The sequence below is a fragment of the Triticum urartu genome, chromosome 2A, assembly GCF_056163025.1.
Source record: "Triticum urartu cultivar PI428250 chromosome 2A, HENAU_Tu73, whole genome shotgun sequence".
NCBI classification, from domain to species: domain Eukaryota; kingdom Viridiplantae; phylum Streptophyta; class Magnoliopsida; order Poales; family Poaceae; genus Triticum; species Triticum urartu.
Genome location: NC_141874.1, coordinates 16,550,113 through 16,575,459, shown reverse-complemented (window position 1 = coordinate 16,575,459; position 25,347 = coordinate 16,550,113). Strand labels below are relative to the sequence as shown.

Sequence of the window (25,347 nt, the reverse complement as noted above, 5' to 3'; positions counted from 1 at the left end):
ATTCTGAGTGTTAAAGTTTTGAAAGATTAAATTTAAAAATATTGAAAGATCAATTTTCAAATTTTTGAATTCCAAAAGTTTGAAAGTGTCAAATAATTGTTGGAAAATCCCAAGGCCTGGCATTTATATAATTTGATTTTACCGGACAATTTAGATGACCCTTGTAGCCTATATGCAATATGCTAGAAAGATATTGTAGTTTTACTATCCATTTCTTAGCAATACACACAGCTCATTTATTCCTGTTCCAGGTATACATCGGTGTTGTCTGCACCAACACAACACAAACTCTCCTTCACAAACTACAAATTCATAACCGGAAATCAGAAATAGCAGTTTTTGCATCTAACCCTATGGAGAAGTAATGTTTCATGTAATCTCTCACGAGGGTTTCCCTATACAATGGTTTGTTCTTTTCAGACAACAGCTCCTTGATTGGACCATAAATCCTCGTCGAGGCTGGATGGAAATGCGTGCTGAAGAAGAATGCGATCGACACCCTAGGGGCAGCGTTCTTCGCCAACACCCTATGCTCCACACTCCTGAACCCGTCATTGGAGATCAGCTGCACATTTTTTTAACAAAATACATATAGTTCAAAATGATCAAGCACACTGCTTATTTGTTAAACAAAGGATTTAGGGTTGGATGGACACGATTTATATACCTGTAAGAGATCACCGATGTTCACAATGAATGCTCCTGGTGTGGGCGTGACATCTACCCACCGGTCCTCGTTGAAGATCTGTAGTCCGCCGACTTCATCTTGGAGGAGTATGGTCAGGAAGCCAGCGTCTGAATGCCGGCTTGTCCCGATTGCGAGTTCAGGCTGAGGGCAGGGAGGGTAATAGTGGCAGATTAAGATCTGTCCTTGGTCGCACTCCATGTCTGTTAGGTAGCTTGGTTTGAGCCCAAGAGCTTCGGAGAGCAGCTCAAACAAAGTTTTTCCCAATTTATTAACTTGCTCGGTATATTCAAGCAGTGCATCACTGCAAATCAACATTTAAGTCCCAATAGATCAGATCAAGAGTGATTCCTCACTAGTGCCGAGTGATTTTTTATAGAACATCTTTTTGCTGCGAGGAATCGAAAATTCTTCACTTTATATAGAACATCTTTTTGCTGTGAGTTCTCAGGAAAAAAAGATGTTCAATAGAAAGTAAAGAAATTTTGATTCCCCGGAGTAAAAATGTTTTCTATTGAAATTAATATCATTGTAGAACTTATCCCTGGCCATTTTGTCAATAACCAAGGTAGAATTCACATTAACAACAATACATACTCCATGCTTGTATAAATTGTACCATATGTACTAACTGTGGATTGCTACTGTTGTAAAAAAAGAAGAGAAAGAGGGAAACTGGCCAGAGAAAAATAATGATTGTAAATAGTACTATCTCTCATTGAGAAAATCAGAGAATAGATAATGAATAGTAAATCAGTAAATTTTATCAACCTACTATGGTTCAACAAGAGGTATTTGTTAATGTGAATATAAATATAAGATGTTTTTGCAGTTTATCGGCCGCACTCACCGGCAGGTCTCCGGCATGTCGCCGACGTTGGGCGGGTCAGGGGCCATGCGGATGTGGAGCGTGTCGCGCCAGTTGGCCACCGGCGACTCGTAGAGGTCGAAGTTGCACTGGTACTTGACCGGCTTGACGGGGTCACGCGAGTAGAGCCGCGCCTTCTCGGTGCCCTCGCCGCCGTCGGCCGCGTGGAACGCCCGCACCGCGTCCGTCGCCGCGGCCATCGCCGCCTCCGGCACGCCGTGGCCTATCACCTGGAAGAACCCGCACCCTGCGGCGGCCTGGCGGACGGCGGCAACCACGGCCGCGTGGTCGCCCCTCCCAAGGTCGATCACTGGGATGGCCTCCGGTTCTTCTTGGCCGCCGGCGAGGACGGTGGTGTCCTGTTTGTCGTGGTGGCCTTCAGGGACGCGGAAGATGCGGGGGACGTGCGTGAGGCCGGAGGCGACGAGGCCGGTGACGCCGGCGAAGGTGGCGTCAAGCGCGCGGAGGTCGGCCGCGCGGTCGTAGGCAACAGGAGAGGAGGCGGCCGACATGGTTAGTGGAGTGGGTGTCATCGCCCTTGCGGTTGGAGTGCTCTTATCTGCTACCTGGTGAGCGTGCTGCAACTGTGACGCGACAGCAGCGATGGGGACGAGTCGAAAGGGCCGGCATCACCGGCGATGGATGCATGCCAACAACTCCGGTGCCTGCTGCTGCTGTCACTCCCCAATCTACGCATTTTGGGCTGAGAATCTCAGCGTACACATGGATATTCTTTTTCAAAATTAAACGATGTGACTATAAATTATAAAAAACTACACTTGTAAAAGCGTTTTTGACACTAGTGTACTGTCATAAACACTCTTACATTATGGGGCGGAGGGAGTACATCAGATCGAACAAAAGAAACAACAGAAGGCCAAGATAAAACACAAAATTACATGAAAGTTCTCCATAGTTGTCGACTCTAGCTGCGATCTCTCGCAACTCGACTTTTCTTCATACATCTCATAAACAAACCACAGTAGATCAAACCTGCACAAGCTGAACTCATCTCAAAGTTTTCAAAGAGCCATATGAGCCGCCCACCACAATAGACGAGAACCTAAGATCTATTGACACACTACTGCCCGGGAGACACCCTTGCAAGACAGGTTGTCGAACTATTGCTTCGTCATCGTACTGTTAGGGAAGACTTCAGGAAAGCAGCACAGAATGCCATCAACGCCGGTACATACATGAGAACATATACTCCGCTATCTTTTGTTTGCATTTTACACTGCTTTCCTCTGTTTTGCATTTAACACTTTGCTTTGCTTTAAATGCCGACGTGCCAGGTTTCGACGGCGTGGAGATCCACGGCGGCAACGGGTACCTCATCAAGCAGTTCCTCAAGGACAGTGCCAACGACCGAGACGACGGCTACGGTGGCAGCCCGGAGAACTGGTGCCGCTTTGCGTTGGAGGTGGTTGGCACCGTCGCCAAGGAGGTGGGTCCCACCGCGTGGGCATCCGCCTCTCGCCCTTCATGGACTACATGGACAGCCACGACTCCGACCCGCACGCGCTTGGCCTCCACATGGCCACGAAGCTCAGTGACCACGACATCCTCTACCTCCACATGATCAAGCCCCGGATGGCCCTCGTCAACGGCCGGCCGGTGGTCCCGCACCGGCTGCTGCCCTACAGGGAGGCCTTCAAGGGCACCTTTATCGCGAATGGCGGGTACGACAGGGAGGAGGGGGACAAGGCGGTCACATAGGGGTAAACCCAGACCTACCGAAGAGGCTAGAGCTCAATGCGCCGCTTAACAAGTACAATAGGATGACGTTCTACATCTCCGATCCCGTCGTCGGCTACACCGACTACCCGTTTCTTCCTTGATGTGTCATTTAACCATGAATAATGGTTGATATTGTGTCGTTTCTACCGTGAATAATGTGTCATTGACTCATTGACATATGAATTTCAAATGAAACCTTATCTTTTTCTTAGCTCTTCCCTTTTTACCCGCGTAGGCTCCGTGGTACATGTAGCTTTTTTATGTAGAATTTTCTGGCTGTGAAAATATCGCAACATTATGGGTGTTTAAAATTTTAAAATTGAAATTTTAAAATTTGGAAAGATCAATTTTAAAAATACCATATTCTGAAAGTTTGGAAGTGTTCAATTATTCGTGCTACACGGGAGGCGAACCTTAGTTGCCCCCCCCCCCCCCCCCCCCCAACCCAGCAATGCTCCTCAACCTCCTCCCCCTGCAGCCGTCGAGAAATGCATGTGAGGTCGCAGCACTGGCGGGGCACCCCCTCGCGTTTTAGTAAATGAATTAGTGTAAATGAATATATATTATGTAATAATATATAATAAACATAGATATAAATATATATTATAGGTATTAATAAAAATGGAGTAACGGTGTCTCTAGCAGCTCAAAACAATCCTCTCTTTTATTTTAAATGTATATTTATATATATAAATATAAATATATATTATAGGTATTAAGAAAAGAAACAGAATAAGAAATCTCCCTAATAGGTGGTTATTGGGGTTTTCTAATGTAGTGCTTTGCAGTTCCCCAGTAAACCCATCCTCAATACTAAACCTGGCGTACATGTCCCACTTATCAATAAGACATCTCTCTCGAGACAACGATGGGTGGTGTCGCCGGCAACGAAAACGGCGGGCGATTTGATAATTTGCCACCCCTTACTTCCCCCTTTCACAATTTGCCACCCATTGTCTCAATGACGGGTGGGCCCGGGCCCCACCTGTCATTCTCAGGGGGGGAGGGGGGGGGCAAATTATGAAAGGGGGAGGTAAGGGGTGGCAAATTATCAAATTTGCCCAAAACGGCAGCGCGGTGGGCATTGGCAGTGGCTCAGTGACGTGGCATGTATTGAGGGAGAAGTAACTCCCCTCTCTATAAAGTGGGAGTTGCGGTGTTTTTCGAAAAGCAGCGATTCAGTGTCCAGCCTTATCTATACCCGCGCTGAAAAAAATAATTCAAAACAAATACTAAAAGATTAAAAAAATTCTAATTATATTTGCATGATAGATAATTTGGTGCGTGAGTTCCGCTCCAAATTTTAGTTCATTTGGACATCTGAGTAGCTTTTAGCAAAAAAGAAAAATTCAGGGTCTGTAAAAAAGTTTACTATTCATGTACTGTTCTGACCCAATTTGATTTTTTTTACTGAGAGCTACTCATATGTCTAAATGATTTGAAATTTGAAGCGCACCCCACACAACAAATTACCTACCATGCAAAATAAAAAAATTGTTTCTTTTATTTTTCGTGAATTTTTTCTTGACCAGGTGCAGATGAGCCTGGGCTCAGAAATGGATATTCGTGTTTTTTGGTGATTACATAAAAATATTTGGGAAGGGGAGCCACTGTAGCGTGTTTTTTTTTGGTCCAACTCTCCCCGTGTCTAAAAATTATTGGGAAAAGGAGAGCTGCTGGAGATGGCCCTAACTTAATTTCTCAGGTGTGGTGCTTCGCTAAACGGACAAGAAATTACTTGAAACCTGCATCTGAACCCAGCTAATCAACTAGTACTTAGCATCCTTTAATAAAGAAGTCCGTAGAACTAGCAAGCACAAGAACCAAATTCAGGAAAAGTGACAGATCAATGATTTATGGATAGCAAATGCCATGACTCCATCAGAGTTTAGAGCACAAATCGATGACCCGCTTTATCGACTGATTTATGGACTTTGCTCCGGCTAGAATTGGCCGATGACTGTTGTTTACTCGGATGGTATCTCAGTCTCTCAGATAACCTCAAAAGAATACTGAAATGTAACACAACAATTTATTGATAAAATAATTCAGTATAATACATGTTTCACACCAATCAAATCACATCAACACAAGCAGTACAATGGAACACAACACCATCAATGAGACACGAAGCACACATACACACTGACACTCTGGAAAGACACACACACACACACACACACAACAGTAATATAATGCAGTAACAAAGCCACGAAGGTAAGTTTTAAAGCCTGCATAGGAGTCCGGAGTTCCACCCAGAGCACACGCACGCCCAGTCTAGATAGCGGGTCGTTAGGTTTTACTCCATGATAGAAACATCATGCGAATCAGCACTGAACGGTTGATCTTGGAGGATTATCTTTGGCCTGAAAATAGGACAGCTTGAATGTAGTGCAACAGCTTGTTCCACATGGTATGGGTCGAACTCGCCATTGAGCTCCAACTCTTTTAGGCTTGGAAGATTGCTGAGGCCAGTAATGGTGTCCTCGCTGATGTCCATCTTGGTGAAGGTCCAAACAATCTTTTCAAGCTTGGGAGCTGTGCCAAGATCGAAATGAATCGTTTTAATGTTGGAGGCACCCTCGATGACAAGAAATTGGATATTCATGAACTCATCAGCGATGAAGAAGAGATTATTCTCTGCGTATGAATCATGCCTGAGGGTGAGGCATCGAAGTTGTACAAGATGGCCAAGCATTCGAATAGAATCATCTGCCAAGGATGTCTTGCGCAGAGTTATCTCGACAAGGTTTGGGAGATTTTTAATCCATTTGGGCAACCCCGTTGTGATGTCGTTGATGCTAATGCTCTCAAGTAACTTGGGACCTTCTTGTGAGAGCCCCAGGTCCATCTTGAGATCATCAGCGCCCTTACTAGCCCAAACTGACAATCGCCATCTTGCCAATATGAGCATTCAGGTTCCGCTATTGGTTATTGACCAGAGATGTGTCTTGGTCATGTCTACATAGTTCTCGAACCCGTAGGGTCCGCACGCTTAAAGTTCGATGACGGTTATATTATGAGTTTATGTGTTTTGATGTATCAAAGGTAGTTCGGAGTCCCGGATGTGACCACGGACATGACGAGGAATCTCGAAATGTCCGAGACATAGATATCGATATATTGGACGACTATATTTGGACACCGGAATGGTTCCGAGTGAGATTGGGATAATACCGGAGCACCGAGAGGTTATCTGAACCCCCGGGAGGTATATGGGCCTTAATGGGCTTTAGTGGAAAGGAGCAAGGGAGGCCCCCCCCCCCCAAGCCCAATCCGAATTGGGAGGGGGGCGGCCCCCCCCTTTCCTTCCTCCTTCCTTCCTCTTCCTTCCCTCTCCCTCTCCAAATAGGAAAAGGACTCCCCCTTGTGCGCGCCTTCTCCCCTTGGCCGGCCCTCTCCTCCCCCCCTTTATATACGGATGAGGGGGGCACCCCATAGACACAACAATTGATCTCTTGATCTCTTTGCCATGTGCAGTGCCCCCCTCCACCATATTCCACCTCGATAATATCGTAGCGGTGCTTAGGCGAAGCCCTGCGTCGGTAGAACATCATCATCGTCACCACGCCGTCATGCTGACGGAACTCTCCCTCAAAGCTCGGCTGGATCGAAGTTCGAGGGACGTCATCGAGTTGAACGTGTGCTGAACTCGGAGGTGCCGTGCGTTCGGTACTTGTTCGGTCGGATCGTGAAGACGTACGACTACATCAGCCGCGTTGTGCTAACGCTTTCGTTTTCGGTCTACGAGGGTACGTGGACACACTCTCCCCTCTCGTTGCTATGCATCACCATGATCCTGTGTGTGCGTAGGAATTTTTTTGAAATTACTATGTTCCACAACAATATATCCTACCCAAATATTTTTATATACTATATAATACGCGTACATACTCTTGATTTTGACAAAGACATACTACATACAACATACAAAACTCACATAAGGGTAACTACCCCTAGGTGATAGGAAACATTCGTCCTTATATTTATTATATAATTATAAGTATTAAGAAAAGAAACGGAGTAAGAGTGTCTCCAGCAGTTCCCTAATCAATCTCCCCAATAAGTGGTTATTGGGGTGTAGTGCTTTTGCAGCTCCCCACTAAACCCATCCCCGATAGTAAACCTGGGGTACATGTCCCACTTATCAATATGATCTCTCTCTCTCTCTCTCTCTCTCTTGACAACGACAGAGAATGGTGGTGTCGGCGACGGCGAAAACGGCGGCGCGGTGGGCATTGGGGGTGGCTCAGTGACGTGGCATGTATTTAGGAAGAAGCAACTCCCCCCTAAAGTGGGAGCTGGGTTGTTTTTTGGTGATTACCAGAAAAATATTGGGGAAGGGGAGACGCTGGAGCGCGTTTTTTTGTCCAACTCCCAATAACAAAAAAATATTCGAAAAAGGAGAGCTGCTGGAGATGGCCCTAACTTACTTAGGTGTGATGCTTCGCTAAACGGACAAGAAATAACTTGAAACCTGCATCTGAATCCAGCTAATCAACTGCTTAGCATCCTTTAATAAAGAACTCTGTAGAATTAGCAGGCACAAGAACCAAATTCAGGAAAAGTGACAGATCAATGATTTATGGATAGCAAACACCATGACTCCATCAGAGTTCAGAGAACATGATATGTTCGTCTTTATCGACTTTGCTCGGGTTAGAATTGGCCGCTGACTGTCGGTTAAGTGGATGGTATTTAAGTCTCCCAGATAACGACCTCAAAGAATACTGAACTGAAAGCCAACAGTTTATTGATTAAATAATTCAGTATGGTACATGTTTCGCACCAATCAAATCACATCAACACAAGCAGTACAATGGTACACAACACCATCAATGAGACACCAAGCACACATACACACTCACACTCGGGACAGTAGGAAAGCATCAGGCGACGACGACAACAACAACAACAACACACACACAAACATTAAATGCAATATCGAAGGTACAAAGGTAAGTTGTAAAGCTTGCATACGAGTTTGGAGTTCCTCCCAAAGCACACGCACACCCAATATAGATAGCAGGCCGTTAGCTTTTACTCCATAATAGAAACATCATGGGAATCAACACTAAACGGTTGATAGCGGAAGCTTCTTATTCTTACCACTTAAAATAGGACAGTTTGGATGTTGTGCTAGATCTTGTAGCACATGGTATGGGTCGAAGTCACCATTGAGCTCCAACTCTTTTAGGCTTGGAAGATTGCCGATGCCAGTAATGGTGTCGTGGCTGATGTCCATGCTGGTGAAGGTCCAAACAATCTTTTCAAGCTTGGGAGCTGTGCCAAGATCGAAACGAATACTTTTAATGTTGGAGACGCCCTCGATGACAAGAAATTGGATAATCATGAACTCATTAGCGATGAAGGAGAGATTGTGCTCTGTGTATGACTCATGGCGGAGAGTGAGGCAGCGAAGGCGTTCAAGCTTGCCCAAGGTTCTCATAGATCCATCTGACAACATTATCTTGCGCAGAGTTATCTCGGCAAGATGTGGGAGCTCTTCAATCCAGTTGGGCAACCCCTTGGTGATGCCGTTGATGCTAATGCTCTCAAGTAACTCGGGACGTGCTTGTGTGCGTTCCAGGTCCATGTTGAGATCCTCATCGCCCTTACTAGCCCAAACTGACAATCTACGGAGGTGTTCACTCAACTCAGTGACCACCCGGAGCAAATGATCGACATTATCTTGTTTACCATGAATGACCACACCAAGATTTTCGAGACGCTTGAGATTCTCGATGTGTTTCAGTACATCGCCATCTTCAAGAACTTGGACATGTCTCAGTGTCTCCATTTTTGTCATGCTCCCGATCTTGTGAGGCATCTGCACGGCGGAAAGCTCCTCCTCGGGTGAGGCACCGACCTGATAACCGACGGGGCCGGCTAGCAGATGCTTTAGCATCGGGAGAAAGAGGCCTTTTGTGGCAGAAGATGGAACCTTGGTTTGTCGAATATCGAGCGTCTCCAGTTCATCCAGCATGTTGATTTTCCTGGGCAGCACAGATATCTCTGTACTAACCATGCTCAGATACTTGAGCTTCAACAAGTTGCTGCATATGATCTTGAGATGCCGGTTCTCCAGTTGCTTGCAGTAGTTTAGGTCCATCACCTTAACCCGCGCGGTCACTCGAGAGAACACAGGGAGCCACTCAAGAAATGATGTGATCTGATCAGGGGCACCTGCTTGCGGTCCTAGCGTTGCTGGAGAGAAGCAGTTGCAGATGCTACCACAACTCCCACTGCCTTGCTTCTGCTGCTGTTTCTGCTTATTTGAGACTTGGTTCCATTGGATATCACTGCTGATGGAAATATGGCTAGCAAGTTTTGCAGGCAGGCCGGCGTCCCCAAAGTTCTCGTCCTTGACTGCCTTAGTAATGAAATCATAGACAATATTTTGCACCTTGCAGGAAATGACATTGCCTAAATTTCCAGTCCTGGTAATGTCCACAAACCCGTGAGCAACGAGGTCCTCAAAGCAGATCTCAGCTCTGTCCAGTGCTTCCCGGCCATCTCCTTGGGTTACATGGCCTTCGGCAACCCATCTTCTTACCAAGCTTGCCCTCCTGATATTGGAATTTGGGGCGAAGATGGATAGGTAGAGCAAACAACTCTTGTCCATCTCAGGCAGCTTATCATAGCAAAACTTCATCATCTTCATTCGGACGCGGATACGCCGCTTGCTGCCATCAGGATCAGTTTGAGATTGGCCCGCTGATAGTGATTCGAGGCCTGTGCACAGGTCATCCAGCTGCTTCTTAACCGTATAGGGATTACCATGCAGGGTACCGAGCAACAGCTTCATGCAGAAGAGATCAGGGTCACATTGCTGCAAGACACGATGTATGCTGTCGATGGCCCCTGCCTCTCCATGGCATTGCACGGAAACCAGTCGCTTAGCTCTCTCCAAACAAAACTCGACAAAGGAATGGGTTTTAGTTCTGTTTGGAGAGAATTCCTCGGCCAGCCCACCATCCTTTGTGGTCACCATGATTGCACTACCAGGGGAGCAGCCAGAGGAATCTAGAATTTCCTTCATCTCAATCCATGGCGATGGGTGGTCTCCATTTTCCACAATAACCAAGAACCTTCTACCTTTGAGGCACTTTTGGAGCTCCTTCACTTGTTGATTCTTCTTGTCCTCGAGCTGCTGGTCATCACTTACGCCTCCTTCTTCATGGGCAGCAGCCGCAGCAGGAGCAGGAGCAGGAGCAGGAGCAGGAGCAGGAGCAGGAGCAGGAGCAGGAGGGAGCTGTTGGTCGTCACTTGCTCCTCCAGGAGCAGAAAGCTGGTAAATCATGGCCTGGAGTACATGCTGGGGATTCTGAGGCCTTTGGATTGTGATCCAAGCTTTGTAGTGGAACTGGCTTGCCACCCAAGGATGTTGGTACACTTTCTTCACCAGGTCACCACCGTCGGCTTCATCTGGTGCTACAACAGCAATGACTACGGGTCGTCCATCTGGAGCACTGGTTGTACTTGTAGCCGCCGGTGCTACAGGTTCTTTTGCATGAAGCTCGGCTCCCTTCTTCAGCCAGTTGATGAGTTGAACCATTCCATCCTTGAGAATCTCAGGCTCAAGCTCAGTGGCAAGCAAGCCTCGCCTGTCAGGATCCGCCTCCTCCCTCACAGCGCCAGCAATCTGACTGTCTCTGGCCGGGACTGTAACACTGTACCTCAGACGGCGCTCGCCGACGTCACGCGCGCGGGACTTGAGCTCCCGGATCTGCGTGGCCACCTCATGGCGCCCGGGGATGGTCCGCAGGAAGAAGAAGGCACGGCGGGCGTGGCCCCAGACGCCCCTAACCCGGGGGGCCGGGCCCACGCGGCGGCCGTAGAGGTCGACGCAGAACTGCGTGTCGTAGGCGAGGTCACGGACCTGCTTCATCCACGCGCGGACCTGGTGGTCGCGCTCGCGCTCCTCGCCGGCCTCGGCGAGGTGGTGAAGGAAGCCGTTCATGCTCTCCATCTCATCCTTGATGAACTGCGCGTCGCGGCGCACCCCGCCCAGCAGCTGCGACTCGTCGCGGATGGCGGACGAGAGGAGGCTCAACAGCGGGTCGATGGCACCGCGTACCACGTACACGGCGCCGCTCATCTTGCCGCCGGCCGGCTCTAACTCGGGCCCCTTGTACTACGTACGTACGTATGTGCTAACTCTTCTACAGCTTAACGGAAATACATATCAACTAGAAGAAGAAGAAGAAGGAGATCGAACTAACAAGACCACGATGCAACACTAACCAACTTGCTTTGGCAGAGGTTAAACTATCCGTGCCTCGCTAGCTAGATCCTTTACCTTTTCCTTTTGCTTAATTTACCGCAGGTTCCTCAAATATTGTACGCAAAAGAATCTTGGCCATGGATCGATGCTGCATGCAAAGAAGCAAGGTATCATACATACCATCAGGCTCAAGTAAAACCAACGATAACGGTGGCTTTGTTCATTTAATAATTTATTAACATGTTTTATACGTAGTATAATATCTTGGCCATAGATCGATGCTGCATGAAAAGATGCAACGTATCATACATATCACGGCGCTCAAGTAAAGTGATTTAACGTGCGTTGGTTGGACAACACGAGTCTAAACAATTGAGAAGTGATTGATGATTTATGCGCGAACCAACATGTGGTTGGATGATTACGAGGACAGTGGTATTTCAGCCTATCAAAGTTCAAGTCCTAGATTTGATATTGTTGCTCGCATTTTGCTGGATTTATTCCACGTCTTCTGACGATATGCGTTCAGTAGAGGAGCCTTCCCGTCAACTACAAAGGTGTATGTGGCAAATTCGCCAATCTGTCGGCTCAGTCTCCTGACGAAACCTTTTTTTCATTTGGTAACTTTTTAGCATGTTTCATACGTACTATATCTTGGCCATGGATTGATGCCGCATGCAAAGAAGCAAGGTATCTTCCATACCACCAAGCTCAAGTAAAATCAACGACACCGTTCGCTTTGTTCATTTAATAATTTATTAACATGTTTTATACGTACAAGATCTTGGCCATGGATCGATGCTGCATGACCCGGGCGAGAAGAGATTTGGCAGCGGATCGACAGAGTTTTCGTCCGCCCGTCAAATTGCTAAAGGCACTTTTAGCGAGGGTTAGTTGTTATCTTGACGGTCAGATCTAAATAAATGGTCTGATCGTAAGGCTCTGATTACTCCGTGTTATTGTGTGTACATTAGTGAGGTGCTCTTAGGAAAGAAAATATTCGCTTGTTTAATAGCAGCACAGATTCTTTTTTTTCTTTACTAGAAAACATGCCTGTGCATTGCAACGGAAGACAAAAAAATCACATTAAGCCTCTAGATACACGCCCTCTATTTCGACATGACTCTAAATTTTAAAAATGGTAGCTATTTCAAAGTTATTCATCAAATACTAACTGGTTAATTCCACTTAAAAAGAAATTGACATGTTAATCCTTTAGCCCGTTGAATGGTAATGCTCTCCTTTTGTGATGCTTGGTTGGATGGTGAATTTCAGAAACTCACCTCATCTCTCCTTCTTCCTAACATATACTTCGTGCTTCACTAGGGAGCAAAAGGGAGCAACAACTCCAAGTGTGTGTCAACAATTGCTAATGCCACCACGTGACACATGTGGTAAGCAATCCAAACAATAAAAAAACAATTGCTAATGTCCCTCTCCAGCATCACGTTTCTCCATCAAGAGAATGTAGAGCTTTGATATTTCGTACTTCATATGACAACAATAATATAAGCCAGGATGAACCAACTCAAAAAATTTCACATAATCTTCTTGATTATGGTTCAAAGGATGGGAAAAAAATTTGTGGGTTTGCAATCAGATTATTCATCAAAAGTAATAGAGTCTTTTTTGAACTTTATTATCCATGATTATGATAGCTTTGTATTTTTCTCCAATCTATCCATTTGGTTTGGCTAACTAGATTGATTTATCTTCAGTGACAGACTGACAGAGATGCTTTGTGGTGGGTTCAATCTTGTGGTGTTCACCTCGTGACAGGAGGGGCAGCGAGGCATATATTGTATTGTTGCTACTAAGGATAAAACGATGGGGTCTATTCATATTGATTGAGTTTAGTTTGTCTACATCATGTCATCTTGCTTAAGGCGTTACTCTGTTTGTCATGAACTTAATAACATAGATGCATGCTGGATAGCGGTCGATTGGTGTAGTAATAGTAGTAGATGCAGGCAGGAGTCGGTCTACTTGTCACGGACGTGATGCCTATATATGTTATCATTACCATGAACAATGTCATAACTATGCGCTTTTCTATCAATTGCCCAACAGTAATTTATTTAGCCAGTGTATGTTATTGTTTCGAGAGAGAAGTCTCCAGTGAAAACTATGGCCCTAGAGTCTATTTTTAGTAATATTACAAAAACCAAAAATATCTAGCTGCAATTTATTTTATTTTTATTTTATTTTGTATTTTATCTATGTACCTATACAAGATTTAATCTTTGCAAGTAACAAGTTCAAGAGGATTGACAACCTTCTTGCCCGCATTGGGTGCAAGTATTTGCTTTTGTGTGTGCAGGTGCTGTTCACTGGGGTTTGTCTGATTCTCCTACTGGTTCGATAACCATGGTTCTCACTGAGGGAGATACTTATCTCTATTGTACTGCTTCATCTTTTTTCTTTGGAAAAATCCTAACACAGCTCGCAAGTAGCAGCGTGCTCTAGCAATGCCACACGTGACATGCTTATTGAAATGTCTAAAATGCAGGGAGGATAATTTGGAGGGCATGGTTGTATACCCGCTCAAATGAGGGTTCGCCGTGGGCACTCTCGGAAACTATCCGGATGTGTCCACGGTTATATGAGGGGGCCAATTTCTTTTGAAATAGTTTAAACTGCTTATCACATGTGCTATCGTGGTCACGATGGTGCAAATTTAGTATGAAAGCACGTTCAATGTTCGTCATGGTTGGTTGAAAATAAATACCCCAATATATACTGCTGGGTGCTTGCGTGTTTGGTGGACCCGTATCACATCGCAAGAACAGGTACGTGACATTTTTTTTGACACGTACGTAACTTTGATTGGAGTCCGAACTCCGAACCGAACACTAGGTTTTGCTTGCATCTTCAATATGGGAGTTATTACGTGGCCCTCCCTCCCTGTGCTCACGCCAATCGCATCCAGACAGACCTAGAGGCCTAGAGGGTAGAAACCGAGGAGCTCAAGTCACGTCCGGTCCATCATATATTCATGCGTTTTGAGGCAATTTAAATTTGCATCTTGTGCTTTTGCACTTGCCAGCTAGGTTTTGTACTTAATTTGGATTGCCTTGTTTGAATATTTAGATGAAGTAGATATTAATAGTGAATTTGTCAAATATGCAAGTGCCTCCGGAAGAGCTCCCATATAAGATTTTCCTTGCTTTCTAGTACGTCTTTAATTTAATTATTTTCCAGATTGCATTAATGGAATATCAAACCAAACGGTTAGTATACACACATTTTCTTTTATTTTCCCCACAACTTTTTACACGCCTAGACATAAACCTTGAGCTCGACGAGATTGAACTGATTTGCCCTAGTTTTGTGCATGAGCATCCAGAGAACCTGTGCTGGTCGAGACATAATAACATTATTTAACATAAACCTTCACGTGCAAGAGATTGGAACTGGGCTGTCCCGATCACATTTCGGTTTTTGCTCACAGCCGTTCAAGAAAAGTTTTATAGTCGGAGTATGCCAGTATAAGAATCAACGGGTATTACATGTGTTTATGGAGAGCGGGTGGAGAACTGACACCGTATGTTGTCTTTGATGCAAAATATGAAAGGACAGTATGATCTGCCATGGTGTGTTATGGGGGATTTCAACGAAGCTATGTGGTCTTTTGAGTGATTTTTTGTGACACCAAGGAATGAAGCCCAAATGCTTGCCTAAATAGATGTACTTGAAACATGTGAGTTGACAGATATTGACTTTTCAGGTATTGCACACAAATATGATAATAAAAAGGGAAGGAAGACCCAATGTAAAGGTGAGACTCGATAGGTTTGTTGCAAACAACAAATGGATTATGTATGACGCATCAGTAGTTGTTCATCTGGTGAGCCCCTATTCTAATCATATCCTTTCTCCTACTCAACTGTGAAAGGGAAGAGGTGCAACAACATATGTCAAAGTATATAAAAGATATATAAGATCATGTGGGAAGCTTGTGGGGACAACTCGAGCAGATCCAAGAATCCTACCCCTTCCCCCAAACAAAAAAAAACCTCCTCCCCTCTTCGCGCCGAAGGAAGCTGAAAGGCGAAGCCACTGCAACTGACAATGGTGGTGAGGACCTGGCTCGTGTCATGGGGTGTGGTCTCGGGCACGGCAGATGCCCCCTCGGCAGCGACGATGTTGTGTCATGGCTGCTCCGTTCTGGCAAGGCCGGGCCGGTGGCCTGCCTCCTCGTGCGCGGTGCAACAGGCGGGGCACTGCGTGGTACTGCTGAATCAGGTCGTTATCAGTTAGATCTCGCTTCATCGGTTCGGCTCTTGCGGGCCTCCATGACAGGGTTTGCTTCTCTCTACACGGGTGCAGCGACCTCAGATAGTCATGGTGATGATCCGGATCTGGTCGGCCAGATGGTGGTCCCTGCAGACTAGAGTGACCTCCTATGGCTCTATGATGGCAGATGTCCCCGCAACGTCTTCAGAGAGGGTTCATTTCTCCAGATCAAAATGTTGACTTCTGCCATGAGATGTAAACTATGGTTGAAGGCTTGACGCAAAGGGATGGTTGTGTAGCGGCGGCGGTCACACATCGCATGTAGCTGGTGGGATTGCTAAATGGTGGCGACAACACATGAGTGACTTCGCTGGTGGTGCTACGTGCACTCGGTCTCGAGCTGCGGGGTGGAAGCCTAGGTCTGACCCGTGCTAGTTATACATGGCAATGGATACGTTTATTTTTGCATTGTTATCTTCTTGAAGGCATTGATCTGATATGCCCGGATTGGTTCTTTAGGGTTAAAACCTATATTCTTGTCTTGATGGTTGGATCCGGTTATGGCGACTGCGTCAGCATTGCTCCCTTCCTGTAGGTGTTGCTGTTGAAGAACTTTGTCGTCCACGTGGAGTCATTAGATGGTTTGTGCAGAAATGGTATTGCTATAGTTTGCCGATCGCGGATCTGATCACTTTGTTTTTTCCTCGTCTACACATAGCTTTGGTCTTATATGACTTTGCTAGTTGTCGGTGTCTTTTTTGTGTGTTAGTGTTGGTTGTGTGCATCCTAACTGTGCAGAGACCGAGTGTGTGGTCATAATGTTTGTATCCTCTTGATGCTCCATTTTAAACCAATAAAATCCACCTTTATAGAAAAAGATCATGTGGGAAAGAGAAGCTAGTCTAGCTGAAAGGATTGAGTCGGCTTGGGGTAGAGCTGGGCACAAAGTTAACCTCGGGGATGTCAGGTCATCGCTCAGAATCCTCATGGATGACCTGAGTGTTTGGAGTAAGGCCATGTTTGGGAAAGTGGTCAGTCCGATAGAGCAAGCTCGGTGCCAAACGGAGCAACTTGTGTCAATGAATGTAGATAAGGAAAGTGTCTGATCGCATGAACAAGCCACTTTACAGAGAGGAACTTATGTGGACGCAAATGTCACGTGTGGACTGGATTCGACAAGGTGATCGCAATACAAAATTCTTCCACCAAAAGAGGGTTCAAAAGAACAAGGTGCAGTTCCTACTCAACGATGTTGTTACGCAATATATGATCAGAAGGTAATTGGAGGTATGGTAAATGACTATTTCCAAAATTTGTTCATATGAGATCATACTCTAGTCCATGGAAAAAGTGACAGCGGATAGGAATGCTCGGTTATGCTCTGATTTCACTAACAAATAAATTGCACACAGTCACTTTCAGATCGGTCCTCTGAAGGCCCTGGACTATGATGGATTTCCGGCATGTTTCTTTCAGCGTAACTGGCTTGTTCTGAAGAAGAAACATCACGTATGCAATAAAGGGATTTTTCAGAACGGGGTCATGCCGGTAGGCATTAATGACACGGTGATCATCCGTATTCCAAAAAATAAATATCCATCTCGTCTCTCTGTCATCTGCCCCATCAGTTTGTGCAATGTCACATATAAAATTGTTGCTAAATGCCTAGTGAATAGATTGAGACTGATTCTTACTGATATTATTTACCCCTATGAGAGTGCCTTTGTTCTAGGATGGCTGATACTGATAACGCCCTGCTTGCTTTTGAGTGAAAATAAATCAAAGAATAGCTTCTATGCTTATAAGTTGGACCCGTCAAAGGCCTTTACTGTGCTGACTGGGGGTTCATGGACCAAGCGATGCAAAAGTTAGACTTCACTCATTGGTGTGTCTCACCTTCTGTTTGCTGACAACACACTCCTTTTTTGAAGTAGAAAAGAATCGAGCTCAGAAAGTAAAGGAGGTGATAAAAACTTATGATAAGGAACGAGATAGTTGATAAACCCTCAAAAGTGCTCCATTCAATTTGGGGACAACTGCCCAACAAATATCCAGCAAGAAGTGAAACTAACTCTTGAAGTTGAACGACCTGATTTTGAAGGAAAGTATCTTGGCCTCCCATCGTTGGATTGAAGGATGCATAAAGGCTAATTTCAAATGCTACAAGAGAGTATAACGACCAGAATTTTAGTGGGAGGCTTATGTCACAGGCCGCTAAGTAGACTGTGATCAAGGCCAATTGCACAAGCCATTCAAACGTACATGATGGGAGTTTTCAAGGTGCCAAATTCGGTGTATGACCATCTTACAAGGCTTGCTAGGAATTTTTTCATGGGGTTCAAAAAATAGGAGAAGGAAGACACATTGGGCTGCGTGGGAGAAAGTGAGTCAACCAAAAATAAAAGGGGGCCTAGGATTCCGGGACTTCGGGGCCTTTAACCAAGCCATGCTAGCTTGACAAGTGTGGCGGCTGCTCACTAACCCGGATTCTCTCTATGCACAAGTGCTTAAGGTGAAGTATTAGCATAACGGGGAACTCAAGGATACCGTTTTTTCAGGCAATGCTTCACCAACGTGGAAGGCTATACAACATGGCCTTGAGCTACCAAGAAGGGACTAGTTTTGCGGATTGGCAATGGGGAACACGTTTATATCTGGTATGACCCCTGGCTGTCGAGACCGCTAAGCTTGCGTCCCACGGCAAAGCTTTACCGAGTGTCCCAGGAAAAGTACTCGACAAACATGGCTTTGCAGGACCATCGTCAGCCAAGTGACATACGTCGACTATTTTTGGCCCATGACCTAGTGCTGCTGGCGTTCGGCCAAAGGGGTGAATCTGATAGTGGAGATAGTTCAAATCCATGACGCACCACCAGAACGAATGGATCCGGCGACTATGTGGCTAGAGTGATTGGTCTGGCACAGAAACGGTCCATCACATTGTCATTGGCTTGGCCAACCTTCGTATTTCTTTGTTCTACATATTTCGATATCTCCAAAATGTATGTTAAATCACCGTAATCATCGGTGAAATACCTCAATAAATAATGTGGAAGCTTCGAAGTCTTCATCATTGCGTTATCCATACTAGAGAGATTTCCCTTCTCTCTTCCTTTTTTTGTTCTCTCGATGACCAGACAACTATACTATCATATGTATAAATATGCACTCGAACTCGTATTTGTACGTGAGTTTCTACATGCCCTCACCTTTAGCACTTTCTTCAATATACGCAGCACATTCCTTGTTACCTTAAAGAGTAACAGATGATCAACAAATGTGCTTGCACACGACTGTATACGAAACCAAGCTTGGGGGCGAGTTTTCCACATGTGCAAGGCGACTGGCTGAACCATGCAAGTGCTAGCCAGCTAATCACTAGCACGTGTGCAAACTTTTTGAATAGAGCACGTGTGCAAACCAACATGCACGTTCTACATTTCCCTCAAAAAAAAACATGCACGTTCTACATGTGAGATGTGACTCCATCCGGCTAATAAACATCATTAACTGCCGGTGACTGATCCTCCTTAATTAATCACATTAGGTCAAATAATTAGCCGCCATCTTTTCTTTTACACAAGTGATGTTTATATGTCTTCATACTTACACATGTACTACATCAGTATGTGTGGTAATCAACTTTTTTGAATGAAACACAGTTTTAAAAAACCCATAGTAATTCAAAACCTCAGCTTTTCAATGTGTGGACAATGAATACTTCGGTTTTCAAAGACTGTAGTTTTTCTCTGTTTTGGCAAAACAGCCTATGCGTTTGGCAAGTGCTATTTTATCATAGTTTTGACTCATTACACCAATCTCAACTACAATCAATTAGACGATCTGTGTGTAGAAACACCCGCCCAATGCAAACATTCATGCCGCATGCACGTCCGGCCGCATAGAACCGACAACTAGCTAGCTTTTAGCCTGCTGTGTACGAGTGTGCTTCAACCACGAATTAATGTACTGCACGAGCTAGCTTCGTTCGAGTCATGTGTGTAATGTGCAGACAGCGATCAGATATAAGGGTGCAAGATCGCTAGAGAAGTAACATGTGCTTAGCCGCCATCGCCGGCGGCCGTAGAAGAACTAATCACCTAACTGAAACACTAATTTAACTTCGTTTTTGGGATATACCCCTGGGTACAACATATTGAGGAGTCGAAGGAGGCTGAGCGCTCCCTTAGTTTCTTTCGTCTCAGTCTTGAAAAAAGAGGTCGGAGCCTCTTTTCTTAGATACAACAAAAGACTGCAGCATGAGAAATACCAGGGTATTTCTAGACTGGAGTATTTGTTTCATCCAAACATATCAAAGTGTTTTATACCAAAGTTTTTTAAGAAACCACGGTATTCTAAAAAAACTGCAAAAATACTTTGCATCCAAACGCACCCTAAGTTATGATGATTTAGATCGTTACCTCTACGTTAGAAAATTAAAGTACATGGCCGAAAAAGGTTCATAATTCAAACTCATTCATGCCTAGTAATCATCACGCTAGCAGCTAACTTAAAATTAGAATTACTCCGGTAAATTAGATGGGTTACACAAATATGTAGTATAATATTCTTACACACGGGCATAGCGTCTACCACATGGCCATGGGGGCGTCTCCATTAACCCGGACGACCCGAGCGCGGGAAGAGGTCGTGCGTCCGTGCGGGCTTGTGCTGTGCAAGGCCGGGTCCCCGCGCCATGACGGCTAATGCGTCCGTCGTGCATGCGACATGGCCGGACCACCGTGCTTTCTGGAGCCACCCACGTTTTTAGCCTTTCTTCTTCCCCGTCGCTGTCGCGGCACGATTTCAGCACGAGCATCTGCGGCAAGCGCACTCACCAGCTAGAAGATATAAGAGCACTCGAGCAAAAGAAAGAAGATATAAGAGCACTCGAGCAGCCAAGTCGGCAAGCGCACGCCACCAACCATCCACGATCACGTACCTACGCAAGTAACGCCACTAACCATGTCGGCCGCCTCCTCTGAGTCCTCTCCCGCGGCCTATGACCGCACGGCTGAGCTCCACGCGCTGGACGCCACCTACGCCGGCGTGCGTGGCCTCGTCGCGTCCGGCGTCACCCACGTCCCGCGCATCTTTCGCGTCCCCGACCAGCACCATGAGCCACGGCAGGACGCCGCCGTCCCCGCCGGCCAAGAACCGGCAGCCATCCCGATAATCGACCTCGGGTGCGGTGACCACGCGGCCGTGGTGGCTGCTGTGCGGCGGGCCGCGGCGGAGTGGGGGTTCTTCAAGGTGACCGGCCACGGCGTGCCGGAGGATGCGATGGCCATGGCGATGGATGCTGTGCGGGCATTCCACGAGGCCGATGGTGGCGAGGGCAGCGACAAGGCGCGGCTCTACTCGCGTGAGCCGGCGAGGGCGGTCAAGTATCACTGCAACTTCGACTTGTACCAGTCGCCCGTGGCCAACTGGCGCGACACACTCTACCTCCGCATGGCGCCGACCCCGCCCGACGCCGATGACCTGCCGGACAGCTGCCGGTGAGTGCTCTAGCTGTATCACAGTAGTTCCTGCTAGCTTGGTTCTATGACTGGCACGAGCTAGAGCTAGGCCACATTTTTTCTTATAATTTATACCTATATGGAGTATGTATTATTTGTTTGAGTTCATTCTTGGTTGCTAAATACTCCCTCCATCCCATAATATGAGAGTGTTTTTGACAATAGTGTAGTGTCAAAAACGCTATTATATTATGAGACGGATGGAGTAATTGATTAGAGCTAAATTGTGCAGTGAAATTACTTTCTATAGGTCATATTGTGTTTTTTAGAAATTATACTTACATAATATGTCCAGAATAAACAACTCAACACTCAAATGTTGATTTGCAGCAATGTGTTGTTTGACTATGCTCACCAAGTGAAGAATTTGGGGAACACTTTGTTCGAGCTGCTCTCGGAAGCTCTTGGGCTCGAACCGAGACACCTCGCAGATATAGAGTGCAACCAAGGGCATGTCTTACTATGCCACTATTACCCTCCCTGCCCGCAGTCTGAACTCGCCATCGGGACAAGTCGACATTCAGACGGTGGCTTCCTGACCATACTTCTTCAAGACGAAATTGGCGGCCTCCAAATCTTCAACAAGGATCAGTGGATAGACGTTGCGCCAACGCCCGGGACATTCATTGTTAATATCGGTGATCTCTTACAGGTATTTAAATCATGGCCAACCACCCTTAATTATTTGTCAAGGGCTCGTACTGATCATTAACTATTTCCTTTATGTTACAAAAATGTGCAGTTGATCTCCAATGATGGGTTTAGGAGCGTGGAACATAGGGTATTGGCAAAGAACGTTGCTCCACGGGTCTCGATCGCGTACTTCTTCGGCACACAAAAGGATCCGACCTCGACAAGGATTTACGGTCCAATTAAGGAGTTGTTGTCTGACAAGAACCTACCGTTATATAAGGAAACCCTCGCAAGTGATTACATCAAGCATTACTACTCCATTGGGTTAGATGCAAAAACTGCTCTTTCTCATTACCGGCTATGAATTGTGATATGTGAAGGAGAGTTTGTGCTCTGTGTGCAAACAACAACCATGTATGTGTAGAATATGAATAATTGAGTAATGTACAATACTAAGAAATGGATCGTAAACTTGCTTACATGCGATATTGTAGTTTTCTTACGACTAGCATGGTGGGCAGTTGCGGATCCAGGAATTGAACATGGCCGAGGCGAACATTTATGGTATAATTTGTTTTTGTAAAAACGCAAGTTTACTTAACCAAAAACTCATGAACTCAATTACCAAAAACTGAAAAAAGGGTCTTCAGAACTACTAACATAGAGTGTTGCTGCTTGAAATGCATACTCAATGTCATAATACAACCCCACAATACCAAGTGACACCTACAGCATGTGAAACAAATAATTATGAATGCGAATCTTAGCACCCATGTGATAAGAGTTGTAGCTTTTGATACAAATAGTAAATGATACAGCCATATGTGAAAATTTAGTAATTTACCTTTGTATGTAAAACGATAATCCTATACTAGTAGTAAAGAAATATTTCAAATGAATTGTTGTGTTGATAAGGTTCACTTTTCACCCAAAAAGCTATTGCATTCTTATTTCAAACCATTAGTAACCTTCTTCTTTCTATGAATCTTGAAGAACACATTCAGGTACTCAGATACAATGACTATTTATTCATTCTTGTAAAATGATTATTTTCTTACAAGTCGTACTTTCCATAATCTTCTTCATGTTTTGATGCCATAGTTTCGACCAACACTGTTGAGTTCCATAGATCTATGGAGTAGGGGAACAACTACTCAGATTTGTGGTACCGATGTCGACCTTCTTTAGGTGTAAGGCCAGCCGGAATGGCACTCCAATGGGGGTGACTATCGGACAGGAGCTCCTTCAGCTTGGAGTAATGTTTACCGTAAATTTCCAATGACAAAACTGACTCTCCAGAATCCAATCTTTAAACGGATTTTGGGACGAAAACATCAGCTCACATATGCGATATCCAGATCGATGTCGTAGGAACCTAATGAATATATTTCACAAACAAAGAAAACATTACATCGGGAGCGACTACCCATCAGGCACTTAATGATTTTTTGGCGTCCAGTTAAGTTCGTTAGAACCATTCATCTGAAAATCAACTGCCGATGTTCATCTTTTTCTTGTAAAAGAAGCTAAAATAAAACTAGAAAAAAAAAGAAGTTTGGTAGGCCCAAGCTGAGGAGTCATCCCAGCATGCCTGGGTGGCCCATGCCCATTTCAAAAAGGTCAACTCGGCTGGCCAGCATAATGAAGCACATCATCAACGCTGCTATGAACGAGAGTACGACTACAACAGCAATGAGAGGGTTTCATCTAGGGCCGCCGCCACCATAGCGGGGGACTTTTCGGTCCCCTCGCTTCCGGCTGCCATCTCGGCGTTGAGAGGTGAGGGGACCTCGCATCTTGAAGAGTTCTATGTTTTTTGTCATCCTCTAGTGATCATCGTTGTTTGTGAGAATAAATTTACTCTCGTTCTTTTGACGGTGCCAGGAGATTAGAGAGTTTCCTGTCCTCGCAGATCTGATTATTTGGATCTGATGAGTTTATATTGATGTGTCAACCTTTTTTTTGTTGCTTTGATTCTTTGCGGAGTTGAAATCATTTATCGACATTATAGTGAAGACACAGTGATCCGACGGCCTGCGCTTCTAGGGAATCATCCCGGCCCAAGTACGTTCATCAATTAAGGCTTCCCATCTTTTTGGATGGGCGACTCAAGGTGCTTCCAAAACCATTATTGGTAATGTTCGTGTGGTTGAAACAGTGATAACATCGTTCCATTCTAATTGCAGCCTTTTTATCGAAATCTTTGGAGTATTTCGTCCACTCAACTGGACCTTTATTTTGCCTAAAAAAAGTTGGACCTTTATTGGCACATCACAAAGGTAGTCGTTAGGATGACGTTTTCAATCTGGGGTTACGACAACGCCATCAACCAAGTGTTCCTACAACACCAGGCTCTTTTGCTAGTTACACAAGAGCGTAAAACGATGTGAAAGAAAATTGTAAGAAAAAACTCGAGCAACCTCGCAACCCAGCTAGCTAGGCAACGAACAATTGATATATGTGAGAGGAGGCACTAGGTGCAGGGGAACTGAGTTTCTCATGCGTGCCTTTTCTTTTGGCTTCTGAGTTTTAATCTTTCATATTTTTTGAATGAAAAGTTCAAAATAAAATTTATATTCATGTTTCTCGTGAGGAGGGCTTTCAAATAAGAACCATTTTAAATACATTTTGAGGAGTTTAAAAAACTTCTGTTAAGTTTCAACCTTTGAAACTTTATACGAGCGACAGACAAAATAACAACTTTGGTACAAAAAAACGTTTAAAGTTTCAACTCTGAAACTTGATACGAGCAAGATTTGGGTTACCAAGGAGGACATTTTTCTCGTGGGTACCATGGTTACCGCGAAATTCCGAGCAAATTCTGGATGAAATTTTAGTTCAAATTTTAAATTCAAATTTTTGTGACCGGAAACTTGAGAATTTGATTATGATAGCATGCTTACTCTATTTATAGCATATAAGCAGTTTACACATTTCTGCATTTCAGCATCGGTCGTACCAACTCTCCACCTATGTGCTTCTGCATTTCAGCATGCAAAGTTGAATTATTGGACATGAATCTACATATTATCTTACATATTAATCTCAGGAAAGCATCACATCTCCTTCAACATGGGGTTAATCCAGTGAGCTGGACATGGCTGCCATGTGATGCGTGGGAAATCAACTACGAGATCAAGACATGCTTTCTTGAGTCACAAGCTGGACAACATCTTCCTGCCCTATCTCTTCAATCACTTCTTTGACGTGCTCATACAAAAACTTTGAATTTTGCATGTGTCCAGTTCATTAACAGATTTGTAGAAATACATATGCCCATTGGAGAAAACCATAAAGTTTATAATGCTCGAATGCTCGAACGAGAAGGGCCGGCCCATGATCTAACATGATAGTAACATCCTATGTTGGCCAATCATCTTTGAACTTGGGCACATACTGTTGCAACTCTTCATAGATGGAATTCAGATAAAGTCCA

At 45.0% G+C, this 25,347-nt stretch overlaps 4 protein-coding genes and 1 pseudogene across 4 annotated transcripts; 2 read left to right on the top strand and 3 right to left on the bottom strand.

The window, feature by feature from the left end:
• Window positions 1–180: 180 nt before the first annotated feature.
• On the bottom strand, window positions 181–2,258 carry LOC125535116 (1-aminocyclopropane-1-carboxylate oxidase homolog 1). Its single transcript, XM_048698169.2, has 3 exons — window positions 1,536–2,258; window positions 668–989; window positions 181–565 (listed from the first exon to the last, which is right to left on the bottom strand). The coding sequence occupies exons 1-3, from the start codon at window positions 2,084–2,086 to the stop codon at window positions 311–313; spliced, it is 1,128 nt and encodes a 375-aa protein (XP_048554126.1). The 5' UTR covers window positions 2,087–2,258; the 3' UTR covers window positions 181–310.
• On the top strand, window positions 2,157–3,418 carry LOC125534749 (putative 12-oxophytodienoate reductase 5 pseudogene; annotated as a pseudogene).
• Window positions 3,419–5,592: 2,174 nt separating this feature from the next.
• LOC147982947 (uncharacterized) lies at window positions 5,593–6,144 on the bottom strand. Its single transcript, XM_087540594.1, has one exon. It carries the CDS (start codon window positions 6,142–6,144, stop codon window positions 5,593–5,595), a length of 552 nt encoding a protein of 183 aa, XP_087396720.1.
• A 1,880-nt stretch (window positions 6,145–8,024) lies between these two features.
• LOC147982946 (disease resistance protein Pik-2-like) lies at window positions 8,025–11,522 on the bottom strand. Its single transcript, XM_087542754.1, has one exon. The coding sequence runs from the start codon at window positions 11,392–11,394 to the stop codon at window positions 8,368–8,370; it is 3,027 nt and encodes a 1,008-aa protein (XP_087398880.1). The 5' UTR covers window positions 11,395–11,522; the 3' UTR covers window positions 8,025–8,367.
• A 9,108-nt stretch (window positions 11,523–20,630) lies between these two features.
• On the top strand, window positions 20,631–22,371 carry LOC125540672 (1-aminocyclopropane-1-carboxylate oxidase homolog 1-like). Its single transcript, XM_048704260.2, has 3 exons — window positions 20,631–21,257; window positions 21,609–21,930; window positions 22,021–22,371. Exons 1-3 carry the CDS (start codon window positions 20,722–20,724, stop codon window positions 22,273–22,275), a joined length of 1,113 nt encoding a protein of 370 aa, XP_048560217.2. The 5' UTR covers window positions 20,631–20,721; the 3' UTR covers window positions 22,276–22,371.
• Window positions 22,372–25,347: the final 2,976 nt, after the last annotated feature.